The 25669-nt window shown below is 40.8% G+C and overlaps 1 protein-coding gene across 1 annotated transcript in view; it reads right to left on the bottom strand.

Moving 5' to 3' along the window:
- The window catches only part of LOC142243222 (dynein axonemal heavy chain 5-like), a 638472-nt gene that overhangs the window by 594249 nt on the left and 18554 nt on the right, over nt 1-25669 (bottom strand). Inside the window, exons 3-13 of the mRNA XM_075314893.1 lie at nt 23830-23930; nt 23542-23730; nt 22477-22551; nt 22280-22381; nt 16582-16653; nt 16265-16366; nt 13759-13945; nt 5089-5254; nt 2185-2278; nt 747-845; nt 323-504 (exon numbers count right to left, since the gene is read on the bottom strand). Of these exons, the coding sequence (XP_075171008.1) occupies nt 323-504; nt 747-845; nt 2185-2278; nt 5089-5254; nt 13759-13945; nt 16265-16366; nt 16582-16653; nt 22280-22381; nt 22477-22551; nt 23542-23730; nt 23830-23930 (1369 nt within the window). The remainder of the gene's footprint in view (nt 1-322; nt 505-746; nt 846-2184; nt 2279-5088; nt 5255-13758; nt 13946-16264; nt 16367-16581; nt 16654-22279; nt 22382-22476; nt 22552-23541; nt 23731-23829; nt 23931-25669) is intronic.

The following is a 25669-nucleotide window of genomic DNA, read 5'->3' on the forward strand; positions in this document are numbered from 1 at the left end:
CACACATACAACACCGCTCTCACACACCCCCACACAACACCCAGAACATTTACAGCGCCCTACACAAACACTGGCAACTACACACAACAACATCTATATATATATAACACAAATCATACATTAACTACACAATAAATTCTGGAATACCCGATGCGTTAGAATCGGGCCACCTTCTAGTATATATATATATATATATATATATATATATATATATATATATATATATATATATATATATATATATATATATATATATATATATATATAAACCATAGAGTGCATTTACAATATATAATACTAACTACAGATGTTCATACTGTACCTTTCAATGTCCCAGATCTTAACTACTCCCTGGTTCAGGTAGTTCTTGCACGTGGTCACAATTTGATTGGTGACTTTTAAGAAGAGAGAAGTCATATGCTCTGAAGTATTATAATACTGGGAAGTACTATAGATCATTCGGATGCTGTTCATCAAGCTTGGAATGTGTTCCACCATTGTAGCCTGCACATTTAATAGCATAAATCAGATTTCAGGTACACGGACAAATGTGCCTTTCATTTATCAAAATCTTTACCCATCCCAAAATCTAAAATACTACTTAAAACAAAACAAAAAACTAAAAGGAGCAAATTTATTACATGGTGCATTCATTGTGAACCTACAAACACAAGGACACCAACAAGATCATTAACCTAAAAACACACAAGCAATTAATAGCTATTACTTTGGCCCAAAGTGCTTACAGGCGAGGCTTTGCCCAACGGTCCAAAGAATCTGTCCAGTGTGTACAAATATTTCACATTGTCCTTCGCTTCATTGGCTACATTTGTTACATTGCAGTCCTGTCAAAAAGTAACACAAAACAACATTTAGTTAATTGTACTGACAAAGAAGGGAACGAAATATAATTATTACATGAGTTACTGTTGTTCTCATGACTGGTGATATACAACTTCTTAGCAAAGTGGTAGAAGTGTGACGCAGCAATGCAGAAATTTACCCGTCTAGTAGAATAAATTGGTCTCAGTTTAGCTCTGGGATATAAATGACTTTGCTCAAAACATATTTCAAACAGTGACACCGGCTACTGCACTTTTATGGACTGGCAGTGATTCAAGTCCAATAAGCTTATAAAGCTTCGCATCGAGACCAGCGCTGTATAGTCAGATACTTTCTTCTGTCTCTCGGTTCTGATTGGCGCCTTTTCATTCGCTTATATTAGTTTTAACTAAAATAAAAGCTCTTCTTTATAGGTATTCATGAACCACTATAAGAGAAAGTCTTGGAAAGAGCTCTATTTTACCATCACTGCACAAATCTAATATATTAGATTTCTTCTTACTATGGCAATATGTGTAGTACGGCCTGCAATAATATTTATATATAGAGTTGATCGGAAAAGTAAGACTGGACTCAGATATTCTTGTAACTAAAAGTAAGGTGAACATAAGCATTGATACAATTTTAGCATGAAATAAAATATTGTGGTCAAATGGTTATTCCTATCTTTAGAAGCTCCCACCTATCCCGAGAATAGGTCTCTGCAGGGTGTCTGGACTTGTCCACCACTTCTCCATTCATTTCGCGTAAGGGTTGCCAGAGAAGACCAAGCCAAGCAGTTGGCTTGGTCTTGCAGTGTGTTGAGAATGACTGGAGTGGGAGTAATTAGGATCAAGGGGAGGTGAGGGATGTACATGTGGTTAGTCCCTACATAGATAACTTGGTTTTAAAAGGTAACTCCCATCGTTACAAATTATCTCCTAACATAGTCCAATTTGGACAATTATTTTGAAGGGTTTCTCAACAATGAGTAGATAAAAGGACATCTTGCTGCTAGAACTATCAGCTAAACCCAGCATCAAGTATTTAGTTTTCCCACAGTGCTGCCACAAAAGAAATGATGCATTGCATGGGACCAGTTGTTAATATGTATGGACATGCTAAACCTTCCCGAGTAGGAGACCATCTTTTTAATGGTTCACTGCTTTAGCTAATGGCTGTTAAATGGGGGACCCCTTTCTATTTTCTATTTTAGAATTTTCAAATGATTTTTCTTTAAACCAGAGAAACCATTTAAACTTACATGCACAGGGAAAAAGCAAGGTAGGGTAGAATTCTAGCATCTAGAGCAAGATGAATGGCCATTATATAAACAGAATAGAACAGCAAAAAGAAAAGTACCAGTTCTTTCCATTGCTTTAGCATCCTGGACTTTGCAGCTTGTAGGATGCTAAGAACCTTCTTGACTTTAGGACTTTTAATCTCATCTAAAAGACTTGAAAGACAAAAATATATATGTCAGTAGTTATAATTATGCACTGGATAATTGATTTTAAGAACTAAAGTGCTTACTCAATTTCAATATAGCTTCAGCAGTGTGAAAAAAAGGAGTTAAAGACACATAATAGATGGCACATAAATACAAAAGAAATCAATATTCCATAACAAGCAAAACAAATTAGGTACACGCATTTAAAAAAGTATAAAATTCCCAAATACCTAAAATCCTGTAATCATATACAGGATGAATATCATACCAAATATAAGCGAAGGATATAATAAACTATCAATAGATAATGCAGAATCAATAAATTGCATTAAAAAATAATAAGAACATTATTTGTTGTTACCATATCTAAAAAAAAGGTGCAAAAGGATGAATTATAAAATATTAAATCTGGTGTCACGATATGGGAATGGCAACACCAGACATATTGCAATGGTGGCTTCATCAGGTCTATGTTTTTTATATTCGAATCAGCGGCATATTATGTGTTTGTGTATTGATTTTAATTCCTCTAGACTTCAGAGCTAGCTACAAACAATCATTAAAATTACTGTTTCATATTCGGACCATGTTCTGATCTGCTCTGCAAATTCCATAATAGAGGGGCTTAATCCAACTTTTAACACAAGAATCTACTTGTAGTCATTATATCCCTGAAAAATGACTACACTTATCTATCCTGCACTGAACATTCAATCTTAAGAACTGCTCAAATCTGTCTATAGAATTGTCTTCTATAAGTGAACAAATTATATCTGTTGCCAATAAAGATATCATAAAAAGGGGAGTGGGAGAGGCTGGAGGGAAATAAAAATGCTGTACCATCTATGTTAGTGACTAGAGCTTACAGAGAAGAAAACTTTAAGTATTGGATACAAGTTATACTATTGCCAGAAATTATATTCTGAAAAGTTACCCTTCAATCAGAAGTGGACACATACAGAAGAGGGCCCCTGTAAAAGAACAGTATATGGGCCCACTGCAGTCCAATAGCTCATTATAATGCACCCCTTTATGTGTCTAAAGCTTCTTGAAGCACTGGAACTGGAAATATCCACCCTTCCATTTTGGCACCCTATGCAGTTGTACAGGTTGCCCAAATGGTACGTCCGCCCCTGACTTCAATGTTTCTGATCTATACAACTTCAAATACAAATGCTAAATTTTAAGTCAAGCCCACCTATAATAAGGTATGTAAAGGTAGAAATGGAGCAATCTTACCGGTATGAAGTCCTGGTCCATTGTAGATATTCATAAGATGCTGGATCTCCAAGGGGGAGCTAATATATATATAGCTACACCATATCTCTTAATTTCTGACCCGCAAGTGGCGTGCTCGAGAATCTACCTTTGTTCAGGAGGCATTTATCTATTGTGCTCTGTTCTAAATGAAGCTCCCCTGATGAGTCTGTAAACAAAACGCGTAGGGAGACTCTCGAGCACGCCACTTGCAGGTCAGAAATTAAGGGGTATGGTGTAGCTATATATCTTAGCTACCCCTTGGAGATGCAGCATCTTATGAATATCTACAGCGGACCAGGACTTCATACCGGTGAGATTGTTCCATTTTTACCTTTACATACCTTATTATAGGTGGGGTTTATTACATTGACCCAAATTCATACAGAACATTACCTAGCTACCAACCCTCTCAAAACATTGGGTAATTGCTTTTGTTATATTGTTATATTTCAAGTCACCACTGAACAAATAATTATCCTAAAATTCAACAAGAATTATTGTGTAAGTCCCCAAATGAATATGACTTTGTGTTATGGATTTGTTACGGATCTAATATGTTTTCATTTACCATGTGATATACAGTATGTACTTTTGATCATATGTACCATTACTTATAAATAAGGGGGAATATTTTAGCCATTATTTTGTAACTGAACAATTGTCCCAGGAAACGTTAAGAAAACAGGTCTGATGAGAATATCCTTTACTAACGCAATGGTGTAACTAGAAAATCCTTGCCACAAATACAAAGTCTATAACAGGGCCCGACCTATTATGAGTCTTTTATATTACCAGGGTCATCTTACCTCTCAGAAAAACCATTGGGCTTCCTTCAGGCACCTGCAGAGACTACTATCTCTTAACACTATAGGTATGCCCCTAAATAGATCCCACCATGCTCAGATTCCCAGACACCTAAGCTGCAACACTGAACAGCAGTGGAAGACATCCTAATCAGATTTGCCAATTAAGATGATTTAAAAGATTTCACAAAGTAATTTCAGAAGAGTATAGATTTGACAGTGATTGAGATATATTATTCTTTACATATTGCACCTTACATGAATTTATATTTATAATACATAAAACTACTCATAGTTGTCTAAATTTTCATAACATGAAGGGCCGGTTATTGTATCTACGTGTTTGTCTATCTTTCATCATTTTTCAACAGTTTTTTCATTTGTATATAGTTTTTTTTAAAAATTTGCACCTCTTTATAGTCTATATTATGTTTTCACCCGTTTATCTATACATTCTCACTGTGGGTGGCGGTTTAGGGTTCCTTTTTATAACTTTTAAAAAAGACAAATATTTTTACACAAATTTATTCCAGTTCCCCCGGAGTGATTTATTGTATGCATTGAATTTTTGAGCAGTTTTGGTTACCTTTTAACAGAACATACAACTTATTGTGATAAAAAGAGGTTAAAGGCAAATATATGGAACGTATTTTGATTTTGCATAAACTTTGTGAACTAATACAACAAGACAGGTAAGGAAAAGTGACAATTGATGAACTGAGCTCAAAGATTTCTATTAGAAATGTTTTAAACCTGTTGAAGGATGACATCCGTGACTTCCAATGTTCCAGCTCAGCAGAGGGTCCAATGTCATCAGCTTCTTTCCTCATCTGCTCACTTTCAGCAAGAACCTGCTCGATCTGCTTAATCCAAACAGAAAGCATTCCTTCCAGCTTCTCTATCACTTCACTGTTACCTCCTGTAAAAGATCACAATTCAATTCAAATACAATTTAAGGCCGTGTGCCACAGTATCCAAGCATCATATTAATTTGACTCTTTTATACAAATTACCAAAAATTATTTACATCCCCAGATTGCAATGTCATCTACAGATATTAATGTTAAACAGTTCAATAATGTCTACAATGAAGATTGCAATGGAGATTCTTAATAATTACAGGTCATGGTCATTGTTGTAGTGGACAACCTACTTGTGTTTTGCAGCTGCCTAAAAAAAAAATCACAATGTGGTCTTATAGTAACATACATCTATACTTATTAGTTTGTGCAAGTATAAATCAGTCTTTAAATTTGCCCCATTTTGCACAAAATATTCCCCAAAGGATAGCTTTATTTACCCTCTTGTTGCTGTAGTTCCAGTGCTACTGGTAGATAACACGCATTTAGGCATCACAGCTGGCTTCCTGCCAGCATAGCTCTCCTCTGGGTCCATAACAGATTTTCTACTGTAAGGCTCTGTGCGCACTAGAAATGAGAAGTTTCTCAAGAAAATTTCTTGAGAAACTTCTTGGAGTGAAAGATTTCCGGACCTCCGGAAAAAATCCGCACCAAATCCGCATGCGGATTTGCCGCGGATTTGCCGCGGAATAGCCGCGATTTTCCCGCGGGTGGTTCCCTGCGGATTTTTGCAGGCTGTACTGCCGAAATCCGCAGGGTACCTGCGGAAATAATGGACATGTTCATTTTCTCAAGAAAGTTTCTCGAGAAATTCTTCTCAAGGAAATTTCTTGAGAAAAATCCGCACCAGTGCGCACAGCTTTTTTTTTTTACCATAGAATTTGCTGGGAAATGTCTGCACAAAGATTGCAGACATTTCTCAAGAAATTTCCGGGCAAATCCGCGGGAAAAACGCCCTAGTGCGCACAGAGCCTAAGGGATCATGGCATAGAAAGGGGTGGAGTCTCATTCATTGCTACTTACTGGTATGGGCTCTTCACTGTAATGTGCCTGTGTATCAGTAACTAAAAAAAGCATTATATTGAAGGATGGAGCTGTATATACAGGGGCTTAGAGAAATTATATACTGCAGCATGTGACTTATATAGAGGGGGCTCAAAAGAGTAATGTACTGAAGGATGGTGCTGTATATAGAGGGACTGAGAGGAGTGATATACCTGCAGGATGGGGCTGTGTATAGAGGGGCTAAGAGGAGTGATATATTGCAAAATATGTTTGTTTATAGGGAGAAGAGGGGAGTGATATATTGTAAAATATTGCTATATGCAAGTTGCAAAGAAGAATTATCCTGTGTTTGCTGTAGGATTCTACTCTGTTGACACATATAACTGAAAATAATCGTCTGCCATATGCATAGCCAGAGCAGCATTTGCAGTTTCACATTACGGATATGTCAGTAGCAAGCAAGAAGAATAAGTCTGCATGGTCTTGTAATTACAAGCTCCATTTGGAAAACCGCAGAAGAGTTGAGCTCTAAGACAAACCAGCTAACAATTATGTAAATCCACAAAACAGCTAAAGTGATGTAGCTGGCAGAAGATAAAACAGATCAGACAGGGAACTGTACAGGACATTGTACAGAAGCATAAAACGAATTCAACACTTAGTTTAGTTTGATAACTCAGAAAGGTGAGGTTTGTCAGGAGCACACAGGCAGGTAGGGGGGAATCTGTAGCACTGAGGAGAAGCACGGGCTTCTGAGAAATGTAATTTTAGCAGTGAAGAATAGGACTGCTCATTCAGCTATACGAGTGTCTCCCAAACATCAATTCTCACGGCCCCCAAACAGATCATGTTTTCAGGATCTCCTTAGTATTGCACAGGGGAGAGAAGCTGCAATAATTTCTAATCCCTTGATAAATTCTATCACCTGTTCAAAACTAAGGAAACCGTGAAAACATGCACTGTTCCGGTCCATGAGGACTACGGTTTGGGAAACACTGAACTATATGAAGCTGAATGTACAAAAGGGGCAGATAGCAATAAAAAAGGACACAAAAGGTACAATAACGAAATATTATGTTGGAATTCGTCTGTATATTAAAAATATTTGTGTTATGTATTTACTGTGTTTTGTGAGAATATTCATTTAAATGGGTTATCCATAGGCATACTGGACATGCTATTAGGCAATTGTTAGCTTCTAAAGGAGGTCCTGTGTTAAGAATCTCTTGGGCAGAATGAACAATGGTGTCTTTAAAAGGAGCCTGTAATGAGCAAAAACCCGCAGACATAGGGTTAATCTGCAGGTAAATATTGTTAAAATTATGCCTGCTTGACTCACTGAAGCTGTGGCTATAGGGAAGAAATTTACCTGAGGCACTTTGCTTCAAGGCATCAGGGCAGTGCCTACAGCAATAACAGTCACCACTCATGAGATAGTGAGCGCAGTTATCATTCCCTGCATTTTATTGACAGCACGCTCTGTACATACATGACAGAGCGAACTGCCAATCAAAGTGCTGAAGAGTGAAAATAGTTGTGCTTACAGCTTACAGCAGGGGTGGGGAACCTCTGGCCCGGCCTGTGGGCTGCATGCAGCCTGCAATTATATTTCTGTGACCCCTGTGCACATTCCTGGGGACTACCATGCTCTAACGGAAGCCGTGACTTGCTGGCTGCCAGCCCTTTAAACCTACATGTACATTGAGAGCACATGCGCATACACTGAAGGAGTAGGTCCTCATGCCGACCAGAGCCAGCGTGATGAGGACATACTTCGTGGACGGGGTTAGCCTGCAATGCACTCCCTGTTCAGTAGGACAGAAAGTAGCCCCACCATCCACAGTGCTGTAGCCCCACCAACCCTAGTGCTGTGTGCTCCCACAGTTATGCATATAAACCTCAGTAACTTATATGTGCCGCCAGCGTCTCCTTCAATGTATATATGCCCCCAGCATCTCCTGCGATGGATATATGCCCCCAGCGTCTCCCGAGATGGATATATGCCCCCAGCGTCTCCCGAGATGGACATATGCCCCCAGCGTCTCCTGAGATGGATATATGCCCCCAGCATCTCCTGAGATGGATATATGCCCCCAGCATCTCCTGCGATGGATATATGCCCCAAGCGTCTTCTGCGATGGATATATGCCCCAAGCGTCTCCTGCGATGGATATATGCCCCAAGCGTCTCCTGTGATGGATATATTCTTCCAGCGTCTCCTGCGATGTATATATGCCCCTAGTGTCTCCTGCAATGTATTTGTGCCCCCAGCAACTCCTGCGATGTACTTATGCCCCCAGCGTCTCCTGCAATGTATATACAGTGGGAACAGAAAGTATTCAGACCCCTTTAAATTTTTGACTCATTCTTTTATTGCAGTCATTTGGTAAATTCAAAAAAGTTCATTTTTTTCAGAAATGTACATTCTGCCCCATCCCCCTTCTTGACAGAAGATAAACAGAAATGTAGAAATTTTCGCAAATTAATTAACCAAGAAAAATTGAAATATCACATCCTCATAAGTATTAAGACCCTTTGCTCAGACACTCATATTTAAGTTACATGCTGTCCATTTCCTTGTGATTCTCCTTGAAATGGTACTACTCCTTAATTGGAGTCCAGCTGTGTTTAATTAAACTGATAGGACTTGATTTGGATAGGCATACACCTGTCTATATACGAGCTCACAGCTCACAGTGCATGTCAGACCAAAGAAGAATCATGAGATCAAAGAAACTGCCCAAGGAGCTTAGAGACAGAATTGTGGCAAGGCACAGATCTGGCCAAGGTTACAAAAGAATTTCTGCAGTACTCAAAGTTCTTATGAGCATAGTGGCCTCCATAATCCTTAAATGGAAGACGTTTGGGACCACCAGAACTCTTCCTAGACCTGGCCATCCAGCCAAACTGAGCAATCGTGGGAGAAGAGCCTTGGTGAGAGAGGTAAAGAAGAACCCCAAGATCACTGTGGCTGAGCTCCAGAGATGTGATAGGGAGATGGGAGAAATTTCCACAAAGTCAACTATCACTGCAGCTCTCCACCAGTCGGGCCTTTATGGCACAGTGGCCCGACGGAAACCTCTCCTCAGTGCAAGACATATGAAAGCCCACAGAGTTTGCAAAAAACACATGAAGGACTCCCAGACTATGAGAAATAAGATTCTCCGGTCTGATGAGACAAAGATAGAACTTTTTGGTGATAATTCTAAGCGGTATGTGTGGAGAAAATCAGGCACTGCTCATCACCTGCCAAATACAATCCCAACAGTGAAACATGGTGGTGGCAGCATCATGCTATTGGGGTGTTCTTAAGCTGCAGTGACAGGATGACTGGTTGCAGTTGAAGGAAAGATGAATGCGGCCAAGTACAGAGATATCCTGGAAGAAGACTTCTTCCAGAGTGCTCTGGACGTCAGACTTGGCAGAAGGATCACCATCCAACAAGACAATGACCCTAAGCACACAGCTAAAATAACAAAGGAGTGGGTTCAGAAGAACTCCGTGACCATCTTGACTGGCCCAGCCAGAGCACTGACCTAAACTCAATTGAGCATCTCATCTCTGGAGAGACATGAAAATTGCTGTCCACCAACGTTCACCATCCAACCTGATGGAACTGGAGAGGATCTGCAAAAAAGAATGGCAGAGGATCCTCAAATCCAGGTGTGAAAAACTTGTTGCATCATTCCCAAGAAGACTCATGGCTGTCCTAGCTGAAAAGGGTGCTTCTACTTAATACTGAGCAAAGGGTCTGAATACTTAGGACCATGTGAAATTTCAGTTTTCTTGTTTAAAAAATTTGTAAAAATTTCTACATTTCTAGTTTTTTTCTGTGCAGCATGTACATTAATGAGAAAAAAAATGAACTTTTTTGATTTTACCAAATGGTAAAAAGTTAAAAATGTAAAGGGGTCTGAATACTTTCTGTACCCACTGTATGCCCCCAGCGTCTCCTGCGAGATATATATATAATATATATATATATGCCCCAGCATCTCCTGTGATGTTTATATATACCCCTGGCATCTCCTATGATGTGTATATATACCCCTACCATCTCCTGTGATTTATATATGCCCCCAGCGTCTCCTGTGATTTATATATGCCCCCAGCCTCTCCTGTGATGTATATACACTAGCGTATCCTGTGATGTATATATGCCCCAAGCCCCTCCTGTGATGTATATTGTCCCATTGTCTCTCAAGTGATGTATATACTGCAACTGCCAGGTCTCCTGTGATGCATATACAGGGGTGCCAGTGAGTATTATGTAATGTATATGATTCTAATTTACACAGTGCTTTGATTTGCATAATCATTATTTAATAAATATTTTTCCCTGTGGTAGAGCTGAATTTTCTTTATAGCAATATATTTTTACTTTAAAGTATGATTACTGTACATACAGGTAAAACATAAGTCTCCACGTTGCTATAGAAGTAAACATTCATATATAGTTATTAGAGACCAGTCCAGCAAAGGAAGTCTCCTAAAATCCTAGACTCTACGAACATTTAAAAACAGTCAGTCTCCAAGTTCGGAGTTCAGGTGCTGTCCGTATGCCAACCACTCAATTGCATCAAGAGATGCTCGGGTACACTCAGTGCTTGGCCCAGTTAGACCTGCTTCAGTCTTTGAATGGTTCTGACGGGGGAGGGGGGGGGTAAAAAAAACCAATGCATTTTGGATGCCTTGTCTAAAAAAAAAAAAAAAAAAAAGAAGATGCACTCCCCCAGAAATGCTCTGTTTATGGCTGGCTGTATCTGGGGGGAGAGCTGAACTGTCCAATCATTGACTTCCAATGGAGTTAAGGGTCCAGGATCAGGTAATCTCTAAATCCCAATAATACAACCAAAATTGGTAAACATTTTAGTGCTAAAAAGGCCCATTCATCATTAAAGAATTCACTTTATATTACAGCAACTTTTAAAGGGAATCTTTTAGCAGGTGTTTGTTATTTAATCTAAGAGCAGCAAAATGTAGGAGCAGACAGCCTGATTCCAGTAGAGTGTCACTGAGCTGTAGTTTCAATACAATCAGTATTTTATCAGCAGGAGAGTATCACTGCCTGACTAGGTTTTACATCCAGGACAGCCAGGCTAATCTATGTAACCCCACCTCCAGTACTGATTGTCAGCCTTCTGACAATGTACACAGGAAGCTACCAATTAGGGGTGTGGGCGGGATTACACAGGCCAGCATTCTGACAACTGTTTCATCTACATTAGAGACAAAAACAGTGATTCTATTAAAACTGCACCAATCAGTTCAGTTAGTTATACATTGTTAGCATTGCACTCTTTGCCCCTATAGCATGTAGCTCTCAGATTACATAGCAGAAACCCACTGACAGTTTACCTTTAAATGTCCTATGAAAATGAGACTAGTTGATGCACTGAGTAAGTGGACACCTATATTGATGTGACGCCCTGGCCTAAAAGGTCGTCACAAGGGTGCCGTGCAATCTGTCCTGCATTGTACCCGCTCCTCCTTGGTTACGGATCCTGTCCCTTTGGTGTTGCTAAGAACAGGTATACACAAATCCTGAGGAACACTCTGCACCACACCCACCAAACACCCATTGGGCAGCCTGAGGGAATAGGGCCGCCCAGATTGAGTGATGGTAGAAGGAGGGCCAGAAGTGTCAGGAGTGAGAGACAGGAGTTGTTGGAGAGAAGTGCCAGTTAGTAGTGACAGGAAAGGTCACGCTGCGGAGCTGGGCTCCTGTAACCGTCTCAGGTGCCAGACGTTGGTCTGGCCTGGAAGGACCTGGAACCCCGGTCACAGGGAGTAGCGACAGGGAGCACGGTACTGCCACGGAGGGCAGACCAGCAGCCTTGTGCTACAACCGAACAGGGGACAGGGCACGACTTGGTATGCAGACCCTAGGCTGGAAAGTAGCTTCATGCAGCTCAGTAATTCATCTGATGAGGATGGAATCTTCATGAACCGCTCTCCACCAGCTCCAAAATCGGGGTACTAGCGCAACAAGAGGGATAGGACTTCCCAAAACCGTCCAGAAAATCCCAAGCGTGAACCCTGAGAGCAAGCTCACTCTGCTAGCCACACAGGTGAGCGGGACCCGAGTAGTCTTAGGCGAAAGGGATCCACCAAGTGTAAACACGGTGCCAAGGGACAAAGCTTCAGACCAACCAGCAACGCCAAAAGGGCACGGACCCAACATGTTCGGACTAAGGCTGCAGGACATTAAAGACTTTCGTTTACCTGGTGTCAGTATCTCTGGACTGTGTGAGTATGTTGTGCCCATTTGCTCCCAACGGGTCCCCAGCCTGCCAGCACCGAGCCCCGGGACACCTTCCCCTGCCCACGGAGGGGTTAACAGCAATAGCTGCTATTCCATCGCTCCCGGGCGCTCCCCTCGCCCCTAAACGCAGCAGCGGTGGTATCCCAATTTTTACCACGAACCATGGGTGGCGTCATGAACATTGTCTAATCCACCCTTTCTACCCCCCTTTTATTTTCGAGAGGTCGCACGACCCCCACCTCGGGTCCACAACTCATTGAATTCAACTGAAAAAATTGATACAAAAAAGCATTCAAAACGCAACAAAAACAAGGCCAAAAACACACACCAAAATCAAAACAAAAAAAAATGTTGTGCTGCCAAGAGATGCAGAAATGGTGCAGAAATTTCTGCAACCAAATAGTCAGGGTGTGTCCATACCCCTTAAGGGTTCTTATAAGGCCATGTGCGCACATTGCGTTTATTCATGCGTTTCCGCAGCGTTTTGAGCCACAGCGTTTTAATGCAAAATTGCATGCGTTTTGATTTCCAAGCAAAGTCTATGGAAAATAGGGATTTCTTGTGCGCACGATGCTTTTAAAATCGCAGCATTTTTGGTGTCAAAAATTTGTCAAAATCTTTGCGTTTGAAGAAGCAACATGTCAATTGTTTTTGCCATTTTGGCAGCGTTTTGCTAACATTGAAGTCAATGAGAATTCTCAAAAAGCATCCTAAAAGACATTTCTAGCGTTTTACATGCTTTGTTGACGCTAAACGCATACTTTGTCATAATCAATGCATGCGTTTTTAGCATTATAGTGAGGTCAAGAGGTTTCCATTTGCCCCCACATCCATTCCGACTTTAAAAAATGAGTGAAACAATACTTTTACTTTATTTTGAACATAATTATTAAATCTCAATAATCATTTTCGGTAAATTATCATTATAGTGTTTGATTTAAAGGTTATTTATTTATTTTCTTTATTTTTTTCCTACTGTTTGAATGTTCAAACTTTATTTAGTAGTGTATTTGTGTTGAAAACGCATCTCAATTTAAGCAATGAAAATGCATGTAAAACGCAGTCAAAACGCGGCAAAAATGCTTGCGTATTTCCTGCGTTTATGTGGTCAAAACCAAATTTGACAATGACAAATTCTACCAGAGGATGCGTTCACTTCTGCAAGTTACTGAACGCAACGTGCGCACATAGCCTAAGAGTCATGCCTGCAGAGAAGTGTACTATGTGGCCATTTTTAGTTTTATGGTTATAGCTCATTACATAATTAACATCCAAAATTAAACAAGAAAGTACCTGCAGCTATAAAGTCTGACGGACTTTGCAGATTGTCCAGAAGATTGCCACTGTCCACCTTTTTAAGCTCTATTTTTCCATCCAGATTATTTTTTGCTGATGACAAAGTTGCAACAAACTTATCCAAAGAGTCTAAAAATTCTTGAATCTGGGAGTTTTGGAGACCATCCTTCACAGCACCCCAATTCTAAACAAATATAAGAAATGAGAGACATTTAATATAATTACATACACTCAGTAGTGTGAACAGCACCCATAGACCTTGTGTGGACAGCACCCATAGACCTTGTGTGCACAGCACCCATAGACCTTGTGTGCACAGCACCTATAGACCTTGTGTGCACAGCACCCATAGACCTTGTGTGCACAGCACCCATAGACCTTGTGTGCACAGCACACATAGACCTTGTGTGCACAGCACCCATAGACCTTGTGTGCACAGCACCCATAGACCTTGTGTGCACAGCACCCATAGACCTTGTGTGCACAGCACCCATAGACCTTGTGTGCACAGCACCCATAGACCTTGTGTGCACAGCACACATAGACCTTGTGTGCACAGCACCCATAGACCTTGTGTGCATGTAAACGGATTTTGTGAAGTTTTCTGACACGAGGAACCACAGGAAAGACGTATCGATTTCATACAGACAGTCAAGACTTCCTCTATAGCCAAATCTAAATTCAAATCCAAAATGTAATCTGATTCACTGTGTTGGCAAAGCGAAAGTTGCGCCTACAGCTCATTGAAAAAATGTGCTATATTTGCAAATTAATGTTGCATCTTCACTGAGTATGATAACAATGGGTTGACTATGGGAATAAGACAGAAACTCCAGCAATGGAAGGTGGAAATTCTAATAGTGAGTATCAACCCTTTAAAGGGTTTTTCCACATGACTTGGGATAACAAGCCAAAGCAGCAACTCCATTTGAAGGCATGTGCTTGGAGGCATTTCCCTTTTATCAGTGCAAAGCAAAAGTACTGGTTTGGTTGGGTGAGAGACCTCTGACAGGTGCAATAAGGGAGAAAGCCTCTTTTTGTGGTGAGTTCCTGCAATGCTACTCTGGAAATATATATATGCAAATATCCTCTTCAGCCAAATAGAGTATTGAAGCACTAGTGCCACTTATGGTATGGAGCAATCCTAAAAGTCAGTATTGACAAGTGGTGCCACATGACTTAGGATAAGAAGCCAAAACAAGCAATGAAACTGGAGCTGTTGGGACTTCTGGAATCTATCCAGATAGTGTATGACAGTACTGCAGTGAAGAATATTAGTGTGTGAGGAAAAGAGAATAGTGCCATGCACTTTTGTAATGAAATTGGAGAGTTTGGAGTACGCAAGATTAGTGGGGAATTGATTCACCACAAATTGAGTTTTCTGGGAAATTTATGAGAATCTAGCGAATTTCTAAAGATTTGCTTTTCTCTAATTAATACTATATTAGGAACACTACTAATATTTCCCATAAGAATAATACACTCAGTGGCAGCAGTTGTTCATTGAGAATAAGTACATAAGTTAGAGTCCCCACCATACCCCCGGACAAAGAGGGATAGAGAGATGAAGCCAGTGCAGAGAAGTAGGCCTGAGTAATCACAGTGAAAGGTGGTTTAGTTCCAAATCAAGGACTCATGAACTGGAGTAAAAGTTGGAAAGTAGAAGATGGGGTGGTGACCTTGAAGTGGAAAGAGAGGTGCTCATAGGAGACAGGAACTTAGGAGAGAACTGGTCTGAGGCTAAGAAACAGCTGTCTGAGAACCCAGTGGGACTGTACAGAGATGCAACTGAAGTGAGAAGGCCCGAGTTCCTTGAGACCATTGGAAAAGTAAGGGTGTAAGCCTGGGCCTCACTGAGCCTCGGAGTGTAAAAGCTGTGACAGGTGTGAGGGTACAGGTGGTGGCATAAGCCCATGCACACCACCAATCTTTGCGTGGGAAACATACGTATGTGCTTTATGGAAGATCAAGTTCTGAAATATTGTCAAGAGATATTCCTCAATGTTGGAAGATCCACAAATAAACCAAGATTTTTTCATTGTTTTTAATAAAACACTGTGGTGTCTATCTCCTGTCTCTTATCAATAAATAAATATGTGTTTGCAATAAATAGGACTTTGGTAGTTTTTTTCTTTCCTTCTTGTATGTATAAATAAACCAAGATCCAGTGACGTAGGGTGTGAAAGACTTGACCCTGACACGCTTTTATGTACCCATGATGTGGAATGCCTGAAAATCTGCTGCTTGGTAGATTATGTAGATTACAGGTTCTAGGATTTCTAAAACACCTCTCAGAATTTGGCAGGTTAAAGAAATTGTTATTAATATCATTATCAAATGGAATATCACTTATGATTCCAATGTTACAAACTGACAAATTTGCCATTAAAATGAGTATGAGATATACAAATTCCTGACGAGTCCCATTACTTTGTCATTAGCAATGATCTATTAACTGGAGATCTTGAACTGTGTGATCAGACAGACAAATACATTATCTTACCTCCTGACATTTAAGGGCCGGCACCAAAACCTGAGCAAGTAAGATTTCCAGGCCTTGGAGTATGTTGCCGTTTGTACATTCAAACATACTGAAGTTCACCTCCTAAAATATAAGAAACAGAATTTATATTTCTAACGTTACTTATCATATTCACCCATACATCTTATTTTATTCTGAAATGTCAAACATTCAGCTACTGTTGTATTAGTTTAATGTGAGTTGCTTTCCACATAGTAGCAGATATAAGCCCTTGTAGATGGCAAGAGGCGCCATGTTTCATCTTGATCAATATTATAAGTCAGAAAATAAAATCTTACCTGGATAATATTTGCTGTAGTAATAGCTTTATCTGTTGTGCGCAAAAAGAAGAGACACGTCCCAGTTAATCCCTGAAATTAAAAAAAAAAATTACCTTTTTTATTTGCATTCTACGTTCCATATTTTGGAAATGTAGCTTTGGAAAATGGGGGTCTGCTGCATACTGCAGTGCATTTAAAGGGAACCTGTCACCAGGTTTTTCCCTTATAAGCTGAGGCCACCTCCAGTGACCCCCTTATGTACAACATTCCAGAATACTGTACATACAGTTAGGTCCAGAAATATTTGGACAGTGACACAAGTTTTGTTATTTTAGCTGTTTACAAAAACATGTTCAGAAATACAATTATATATATAATATGGGCTGAAAGTGCACACTCCCAGCTGCAATATGAGAGTTTTCACATCCAAATCGGAGAAAGGGTTTAGGAATCATAGCTCTGTAATGCATAGCCTCCTCTTTTTCAAGGGACCAAAAGTAATTGGACAAGGGTCTCTAAGGACTGCAATTAACTCTGAAGGCGTCTCCCTCGTTAACCTGTAATCAATGAAGTAGTTAAAAGGTCTGGGGTTGATTACAGGTGTGTGGTTTTGCATTTGGAAGCTGTTGCTGTGACCAGACAACATGCGGTCTAAGGAACTCTCAATTGAGGTGAAGCAGAACATCCTGAGGCTGAAAAAAAAGAAAAAAATCCATCAGAGAGATAGCAGACATGCTTGGAGAAGCAAAATCAACAGTCGGGTACATTCTGAGAAAAAAGGAATTGACTGGTGAGCTTGGGAACTCAAAAAGGCCTGGGCGTCCACGGATGACAACAGTGGTGGATGATCGCCGTATACTTTCTTTGGTGAAGAAGAACCCGTTCACAACATCAACTGAAGTCCAGAACACTCTCAGTGAAGTAGGTGTATCTGTCTCTAAGTCAACAGTAAAGAGAAGACTCCATGAAAGTAAATACAAAGGGTTCACATCTAGATGCAAACCATTCATCAATTCCAAAAATAGACAGGCCAGAGTTAAATTTGCTGAAAAACACCTCATGAAGCCAGCTCAGTTCTGGAAAAGTATTCTATGGACAGATGAGACAAAGATCAACCTGTACCAGAATGATGGGAAGAAAAAAGTTTGGAGAAGAAAGGGAACGGCACATGATCCAAGGCACACCACATCCTCTGTAAAACATGGTGGAGGCAACGTGATGGCATGGGCATCCATGGCTTTCAATGGCACTGGGTCACTTGTGTTTATTGATGACATAACAGCAGACAAGAGTAGCCGGATGAATTCTGAAGTGTACCGGGATATACTTTCAGCCCAGATTCAGCCAAATGCCGCAAAGTTGATCGGACGGTGCTTCATAGTACAGATGGACAATGACCCCAAGCATACAGCCAAAGCTACCCAGGAGTTCATGAGTGCAAAAAAGTGGAACATTCTGCAATGGCCAAGTCAATCACCAGATCTTAACCCAACTGAGCATGCATTTCACTTGCTCAAATCCAGACTTAAGACGGAAAGACCCACAAACAAGCAAGACCTGAAGGCTGCGGCTGTAAAGGCCTGGCAAAGCATTAAGAAGGAGGAAACCCAGCGTTTGGTGATTTCCATGGGTTCCAGACTTAAGGCAGTGATTGCCTCCAAAGGATTCGCAACAAAATATTGAAAATAAAAATATTTTGTTTGGGTTTGGTTTATTTGTCCAATTACTTTTGACCTCCTAAAATGTGGAGTGTTTGTAAAGAAATGTGTACAATTCCTACAATTTCTATCAAATATTTTTGTTCAAACCTTCAAATTAAACGTTACAATCTGCACTTGAATTCTGTTGTAGAGGTTTCATTTCAAATCCAATGTGGTGGCATGCAGAGCCCAACTCGCGAAAATTGTGTCACTGTCCAAATATTTCTGGACCTAACTGTAAGAGCCCAGGCCGATCTGTATAATTTAAAAAAAAACAAAACACTTATTATACTCATCTAGGACGTGGTTCGGTCTGATGGGTGTCGCTGCTCTCTGGTCCGGCACCTCTTCTCTGCAACATTCGCCGTCCTCCTTCTACCCAGCCCAGTGTGGATGATGCAATCTACATCATCCACACAGGCCGGCACTGCACTCCTGGCGCACTTTGATCTGCCCTGCTGAGGGTAGATCAAAGTAGGCGCAAAGTAGGAGCAGGCTGAAGGAAAGGTTATTGACCGCCTGCACATGCACACTACAATACTTCGATCTGCCCTCAGCAAGGCAGATCAAAGTACGCCTGAGCAAGAGCACAATGTCGGCCTGTGTGATTGATGCAGGATGCGTCATCCATACCGGGCTGGGTAGAAGAGAGGAGGCGCCGGACTGGAGAGCAGAAACACCCATTGAACCAGACCAGCCTCTAGGGGAGTATAAAAAAAATATGGTTTTTTTATGTTCTACAGAGCAGCCTCGGCACTTATACATAGCATTTTAGAATACTGTATATAAGGGCTTACTAATGGTGGCGACAACTTACAGAGGACAAATCTGTTGATGGGGTCCCTTTAATGTTTTGTCTCGGTGTTGTTAAATTTGGCTGCCTTTTTTTCTGAGATTTTTTAAATTTTATTTCCTGAATTTCTTTGAATTTTAGTGTAAGGACTACACTTATCTGTGTGACTGGCCCCCTATACTAACCTTATTCATCTACATTTGGTTGTTCCATCAGTATTTTGCACCTCTGCTGCCCCAACCTTTATCATGGGGCATTTTATATAAAAATCAAAAATGTATTGAGACATATAAGTTAAAAATATGAAAACCGCAAAAGGGGGGAAAGGGGTATCATAATATCCTTACGCGTTTCGGACAGGAGGTTAAAAACATGTCCTTATTCATAGGTGTAAAACTGCAGTGACATGCTGCTTCTTTTTGCTGCAGAAATTCTACAGCAAAACCTGTAAAAAACACAGCATTTTGGATTTCTCATAGATTTTGCTGGGGAAGGACTGCATGAACATTATAAACAAAAAAAGCACCTTTTCTGCAGCAAAAACTGCGGCAAAAAAAACGCAGTGTGTGCACAGGGCCTAAAAAAGATTTCCATGTCACATAGAGTGCAGTATGATACATGATACGGAGAGCCTGTATCTCAGGCACGTGACTACGAAGAAGACCAGAGAAGATAGCGATTGATGTGTATAACACACTTATACTACACTGAACTAACATCTACAAGATTTAGTGGAGTGCTTCTTTTAGAATAAGTAGATATGGTGAGATAATTGTGTTATATGTAAAGAAGTTGATAAAAATAATTAGATCAGTAAAATTATAAATATATACATGTTATCCTATTAGCCTGAGGTGCTGTAATTCTAATTCACTTCTTTGTGAGTTAGGATAAGTTCACACAGTGCATTTTTCGCGGCGTTTTTCGGGTGCGTTTTTGCCCAGAAAACTGCATGACTTTGCTTCCCCAGCAAAGTTTATGAGTTTTCATTTTTGCTGTCTGCACACAGCGTTTTTTTTCAGCTGCGTTTTTGTGGTGACCACAAAAACGCAGCATGTCAATTATTCCCACGTTTTTCACCGCGTTTTTCATCAATGGAGTGCAATGGGATGTTGAAAGACGCAATGAGAAACGCAAATTGTTATTATAGCTGTGTTTTGGTGCGTTTTGGTGCGTTTCTAAGACCAAAAACCCAGCTATAAACGCAGGAGGTGGGTAGTAAAGTGACATGTACAGGAAGAGGATTCCTTCTGTCAGTAAATACAAAAGCATGAATCCTCCTGGTACCGTCACCGCCGCTTCCACCTCCCGTCCTGTGCATGTCAGCTCCCGTGCGGCGTCATGTCTGGGCGGGAGGTGGAGGCAGCTGCGAAATCAAATCAAATGAACAGTAGAAAAAAAAAATGTCATGCTCACCTGTCTGCAGACTCCCAGTGCCATGCCCGCTCCCATCTGCTCTCACGGTACCGCCGCTCCGGCTGTGTGCAGTCTCCCCGGGTACGTATGCCTGCAGGACCTGGCGATGGATCACCTGATGCAGTCACCTGACGCATCAGCTGATCGTAAGTCGCGGGGTGACGCCGGCGCCCGGCCGGCTTAACCTGTCAGCGGATGCCATCAGGAGACTTCATCCCTGATTACTGGCAGCTCCTGCAGCGATCGGACGGGATCAGACTCCCGCCCCATCGCTCCAGGAGCTGCCGGTAATCAGCACATAAGTGAGTTTTGTTTTTGTTTTTTTTTTGCACCAATGCATCAGCTGATTGTATAAACGGCTTTTATACAATCAGCTGATGTGATTCACATCCTGGAACCTGACATCATCTGATCACTTTGCCTTCCAGCAAACCGATCAGATGATATTGGATCCGGATTGGACGGCGCAGGACCCTTGACCCAGGATTACTGCGGAGGTGGGTGCTTTATTTCAATAAAGATGGAGTCACTAATTGTGTTGTGTTTTATTTCTAATAAAATTATTTTTCTGTGTGTTGTGGTTTTTTTTATCTTTACTAGAAATTCATGGTGGCCATGTCTAATATTGGCATGACACCATGAATTTCGGGCTTAGGGCCAGCTGATAATATAAAGCTAGCCCTAACCCCATTATTACCCAGCGAGCCACCGTCACCAGGGCAGCTGGAAGAGTTGGATACAGCGCCAGAAGATGGCGCTTCTATGAAAGCGCCATTTTTTGGGGTGGCTACGGACTGCAATTCGCAGTGGGGGTGCCCAGAAAGCATGGGCACCCTGCACTGTGGATTCCAATCCCCAGCTGCCTAGTTGTACCTGGCTGGACTCAAAAATTGGGCGAAGCTCATGTCATTTTTTTTTTTTTTTAATTATTTCATGAAATTCATGAAATAATTAAAAAAAAAAAAAAAAAAAAAAAAAAAAAAAAAAGGGCTTCCCTATATTTTTGGTTCCCAGCCGGGTACAAATAGGCAGCTGGGGGTTGGGGGCAGACCGTACCTGCCTGCTGTACCCGCCTAGTATACAAAAATATGGCGAAGCCCATGTCATTTTTTTTGTTTGGGGGGGCAAAGAAATCCTGCATACAGTCCTGGAAGGAGGATGCTGAGCCTTGTAGTTCGACAGCTGCTGTCTGCTCTCCTGCATACACTATTGGATGGAGGATGCTGAGCCTTGTAGTTCTGCAGCTGCTGTCTGCTCTCCTGCATACACTATTGGATGCAGCTTGCTGAGCCTTGCAGTTCTGCAGCTGCTGTCTGCTCTCCTGCATCCACTATTAGATGTAATATGCTGAGCCTTGTAGGTCTGCTCCCCCTGACTCTCCCTCCAGCATACAGTCCTGGATGGAGCATGCTGAGCCTTGTAGTTCTGCAGCTGTCTGCTCTCCTGCATACACTAGTGGAGAATGAAGAATAAAAAAAAAATGCAGAGAAACGCAGTGAGAAAAAACGCAGCAACACGCAGCCAAAAACGCACCAAAACGTGGTAAAAACGCATGCGTTTTTTTCATGCGTTTTTAAAGACGCTGCGTTTGTGCATTTTTAGCGCTAAAAAGCGCACATAAACGCAGCATCAAAAAAACGCAGTGTGTGCACATAGCCTTACAGAAACAATATGGCACATCACACTTTCTGTAATCCTGTCCACCTGATTGCTACATATATACATCTATTTCCATTGGTAGAGATGAGAATACTCCTTTAAGCTTCTCCATTGACCAATAAAATATTTCCAACATATTGATGTTTACCTCATTGGAGCCCATGGTGATAAAAAGCTTCTTCTGTACATTTGTGTAAGACGCATTCAGATTTGCTCCTTCCGTCCACATCGGAATATTTGTCTTACCTGGCTATAAAACAGAATGATATGGTTTATGGTAGGAAATAAGGGTTTAAATTAAAACTAAGGCATGAATATATGTAGACATTATATTAGTAAACATACCTGATAAACTTCTTGGTAAAAAAAGATAAGTTTTTTTGATCCATTAGCAGCAAAAAAATCAGCTATCAAACTGAACTATAAAGAAGAGGAGACATGTTGAAAAGGGGATATCATTTTTGGAAAGTATAACACATGAGAAGGAATGGGGAAGGGGCTGCAATCATTGCCAGAAAACTATTGTTCCCAACATAAAGGTACTTTTACACTGTCTACAGTATACATTTGCCTTATGAGCCAGGAACGCTTCCATCTTATCTATGATAACAGAGAGTAATAGAGGAAAGGTCTAATATCCGCGCCAAGGACTCAATGGATCCAGGAAGAAATTAATGCTTCTTTTAATATCATACACAGGTCTACGCGTTTCAGGAGTCGCAGCTCCCTTCTTCAGGACAACAGGCAGAAAAACATCAAACTCCTGAAACGCGTAGACCTGTGCACGATATTAAAAGAAGCATTAATCTCTTCCTGGATCCATTGAGTCCTTGGCGCGGATATTAGACCCTTCCTCTATTACGCTCTGTTATCAGCTTTCCTTGGGGCTGCTGCCTGGACCCAGATTCTTACATGCCTATATAGTGGTTGTGACTGGCACAACCATCAGAGGTGAGTGTGATACTCCTTTTTACCCCCTTCCATTGTTGGGGTAAGACCCTATTGCGCTTTTGTTTTCCACAGTTTCCTATCCCATCTTATCTATAAATCAGAACATCCTCCAGAAATATTCCAAACCAAGGGACAAAAGGGCAGTGGTGTCCAAACGGGGTGGCATAAAATCCCTGCTTAACAGATTATGCATTACATGGGTGAATAGAGTGCTACGTATGGAGTTAATTCTGTAAATGTTACTGCAATGGGTTTTCTAAACTCATTTATAACAAAACCTTGAGCAGTCTCCTTGTCACCATATGATCATGGTGCTGTCATATAATGCATGATTTTGTTTCCTCACTATTCTGCTGGGCAAAACTATAGACATTGGAAACAATCAGATCCCGTCTGTATTGCTTGCAATATTAAAGACTACAGAAAACCACTAGATGTCAGTGTTGGCTAAGATTTTACCTTGTCATCAGAAATAAGGAAGTCTTCCACTTCATTTTCCCCAATTCCCAATCCATCAGCCAGTTTGGAGACCAAATACTTGTGTCTTGCATCCAACTGAGCTCTCCTCTCATCCTTTGTAACTTTTGCTAGCTTTGCCATTTCTTTTCTGGCTTCGTTAGAAAGTACATTGTTCTTTTTCCCCGCTGGCTATAAAATAAAATAAAAAAACAAAACAAAAAAAAACAGTTTTTTGAACTTTTTCTATTAATTTTGTAATTATTTTCTTGGATCTGTAATTGTACTTACTGGAATTGGTGCAGTTGGAGAGGACACGGTATTGGCTGATCCTGGCGCCAGGCTTGTTCTCTTTGCTGCCCCCCGACGTCTCTGACCTTTGGCCTCCGCATCTGTCAATCACATATGAAATGGATAAAATACATGAAATCATAAAAGTATTTAACATAGGAATCTAATAAATGTAATACAGTTTAAAAGGTCTCTGCTTTGGATCTGCAGCATTTGTTCGAACAGGGTGGAATGTATCAATGAAATTCTGCATTCTTCATTTAGGGGGACTTCTATATATATATATATCTCTTATTATAATTATTTGCTAGAAGGCAATGTAGCTAAGATGCAAGATAATGATATACCCCACCCCCATCTATAGAGCAATACTCAATTGATTTTCACAGGGATTACTTGTTTTTTCTTAACTTAATCCGTGTTGCTCAGATTTTCGCATGTTTTTCGTTGTCATAGTAACAAGAGAGGTTTATTCAGTTCAATAATGAACAACTAGACTACAACTACAATTCACACACTTTAATATTCCAGATTTCAAAGTCAGTTGCGGCATTCACAGAAGAAATTACTGCTTGCACCCTCCAATTCATTTGCAAACAAACCGATACTACAAAAGGAAATCTGCAAGAAATATTTCATTATGAAATGTTCCATTTCATTCAACCAAAAAGGTCTCTAAATTAGTAGTCTTTCTAAATACTTATTGTATACACACACATCACATACAGTGGGGGGAGGGGGGAGGAGTATTTAGTCAGCCACCAATTGTGCAAGTTCTCTCACTTAAAAAGATGAGAAAGGCCTGTAATTGACATCATAGGTAGACCACAACTATGAGAAAACAAATCCAGAAAATCACCTTCTCTGATTTGGCAAGATTTTATTTGCAACTTATGGTTGAAAATAAGTATTTAGTCATCTAAAAACATGCAAGATGTCTTTCTCTCACAGACCTGTAACTTCTTCATTAAGAGGCTCCTCTGTCCTCCACTCATTACCTGTAGTAATGGCACCTGTTTGAACTTATAAGTATAAAAGACACCTGTCAACAACCTCAGTCACACTCCAAATTCCACTATGGTAAAGACCAAAGCGCTGTCAAAGGACACTAGAAACTAAATTTTAGCCCTGTACCAGGCTGGGAAGACTGAATCTGCAATAGGCAAGCAGCGCGGTGTAATGAAATCAACTGTAGTAACAGTCATAAGAAAATGGAAGACATACAAGAACACTGATAATCTCCCTCGATCTAGGGCTCCATGCAAGATCTCACTCCATCAAAATAATCTCAAGAACGGTGAGCAAAAATCGCAGAACCACACAGAGGGACCTATTGAATGACCTGCATGGAGCTGGGACCACCGTAATAAAGGCTACCATCTGTAACACACTACGCCGCCAGGGACTCAGATCCCGCAGTGCCAGACGTGTTCACTTCCTTAAGCCAGTACATGTCCTGGCCCATCTGAAGTTTGCTAGAGAGCATTTGGATTATCCAGAAGAGTATTGGGAGAATGTCATATGGTCGGATGAAACCAAAGTAGAACTGTTTGGTAGAAACACAACTCGTCATGTTTGGAGGAGACAGAATGCTGAGTTGCATCCAAAGAATACCATTCCTACTGTGAAGCATGTGGGTGGCAACATAATGCCTTGAGGCCGTTTCTCCGGAAAGGGACCAGGATGACTGATCCGTGTACATCAAAGAAGGAATGGGGCCATGCATTGTGAGATTTTGAGTACAAACCTCCTTCCATTAGCAAGGGCATTGAAGATATAACGTTGCTGGGTCCTTCAGCATGTTAATGATCCCAAGCACACCGCCAGGGCAACGAAGGAG

This window comes from Anomaloglossus baeobatrachus, chromosome 6 (genome assembly GCF_048569485.1).
Source record: "Anomaloglossus baeobatrachus isolate aAnoBae1 chromosome 6, aAnoBae1.hap1, whole genome shotgun sequence".
In the NCBI taxonomy this organism is placed as follows: Eukaryota; Metazoa; Chordata; class Amphibia; order Anura; family Aromobatidae; genus Anomaloglossus; species Anomaloglossus baeobatrachus.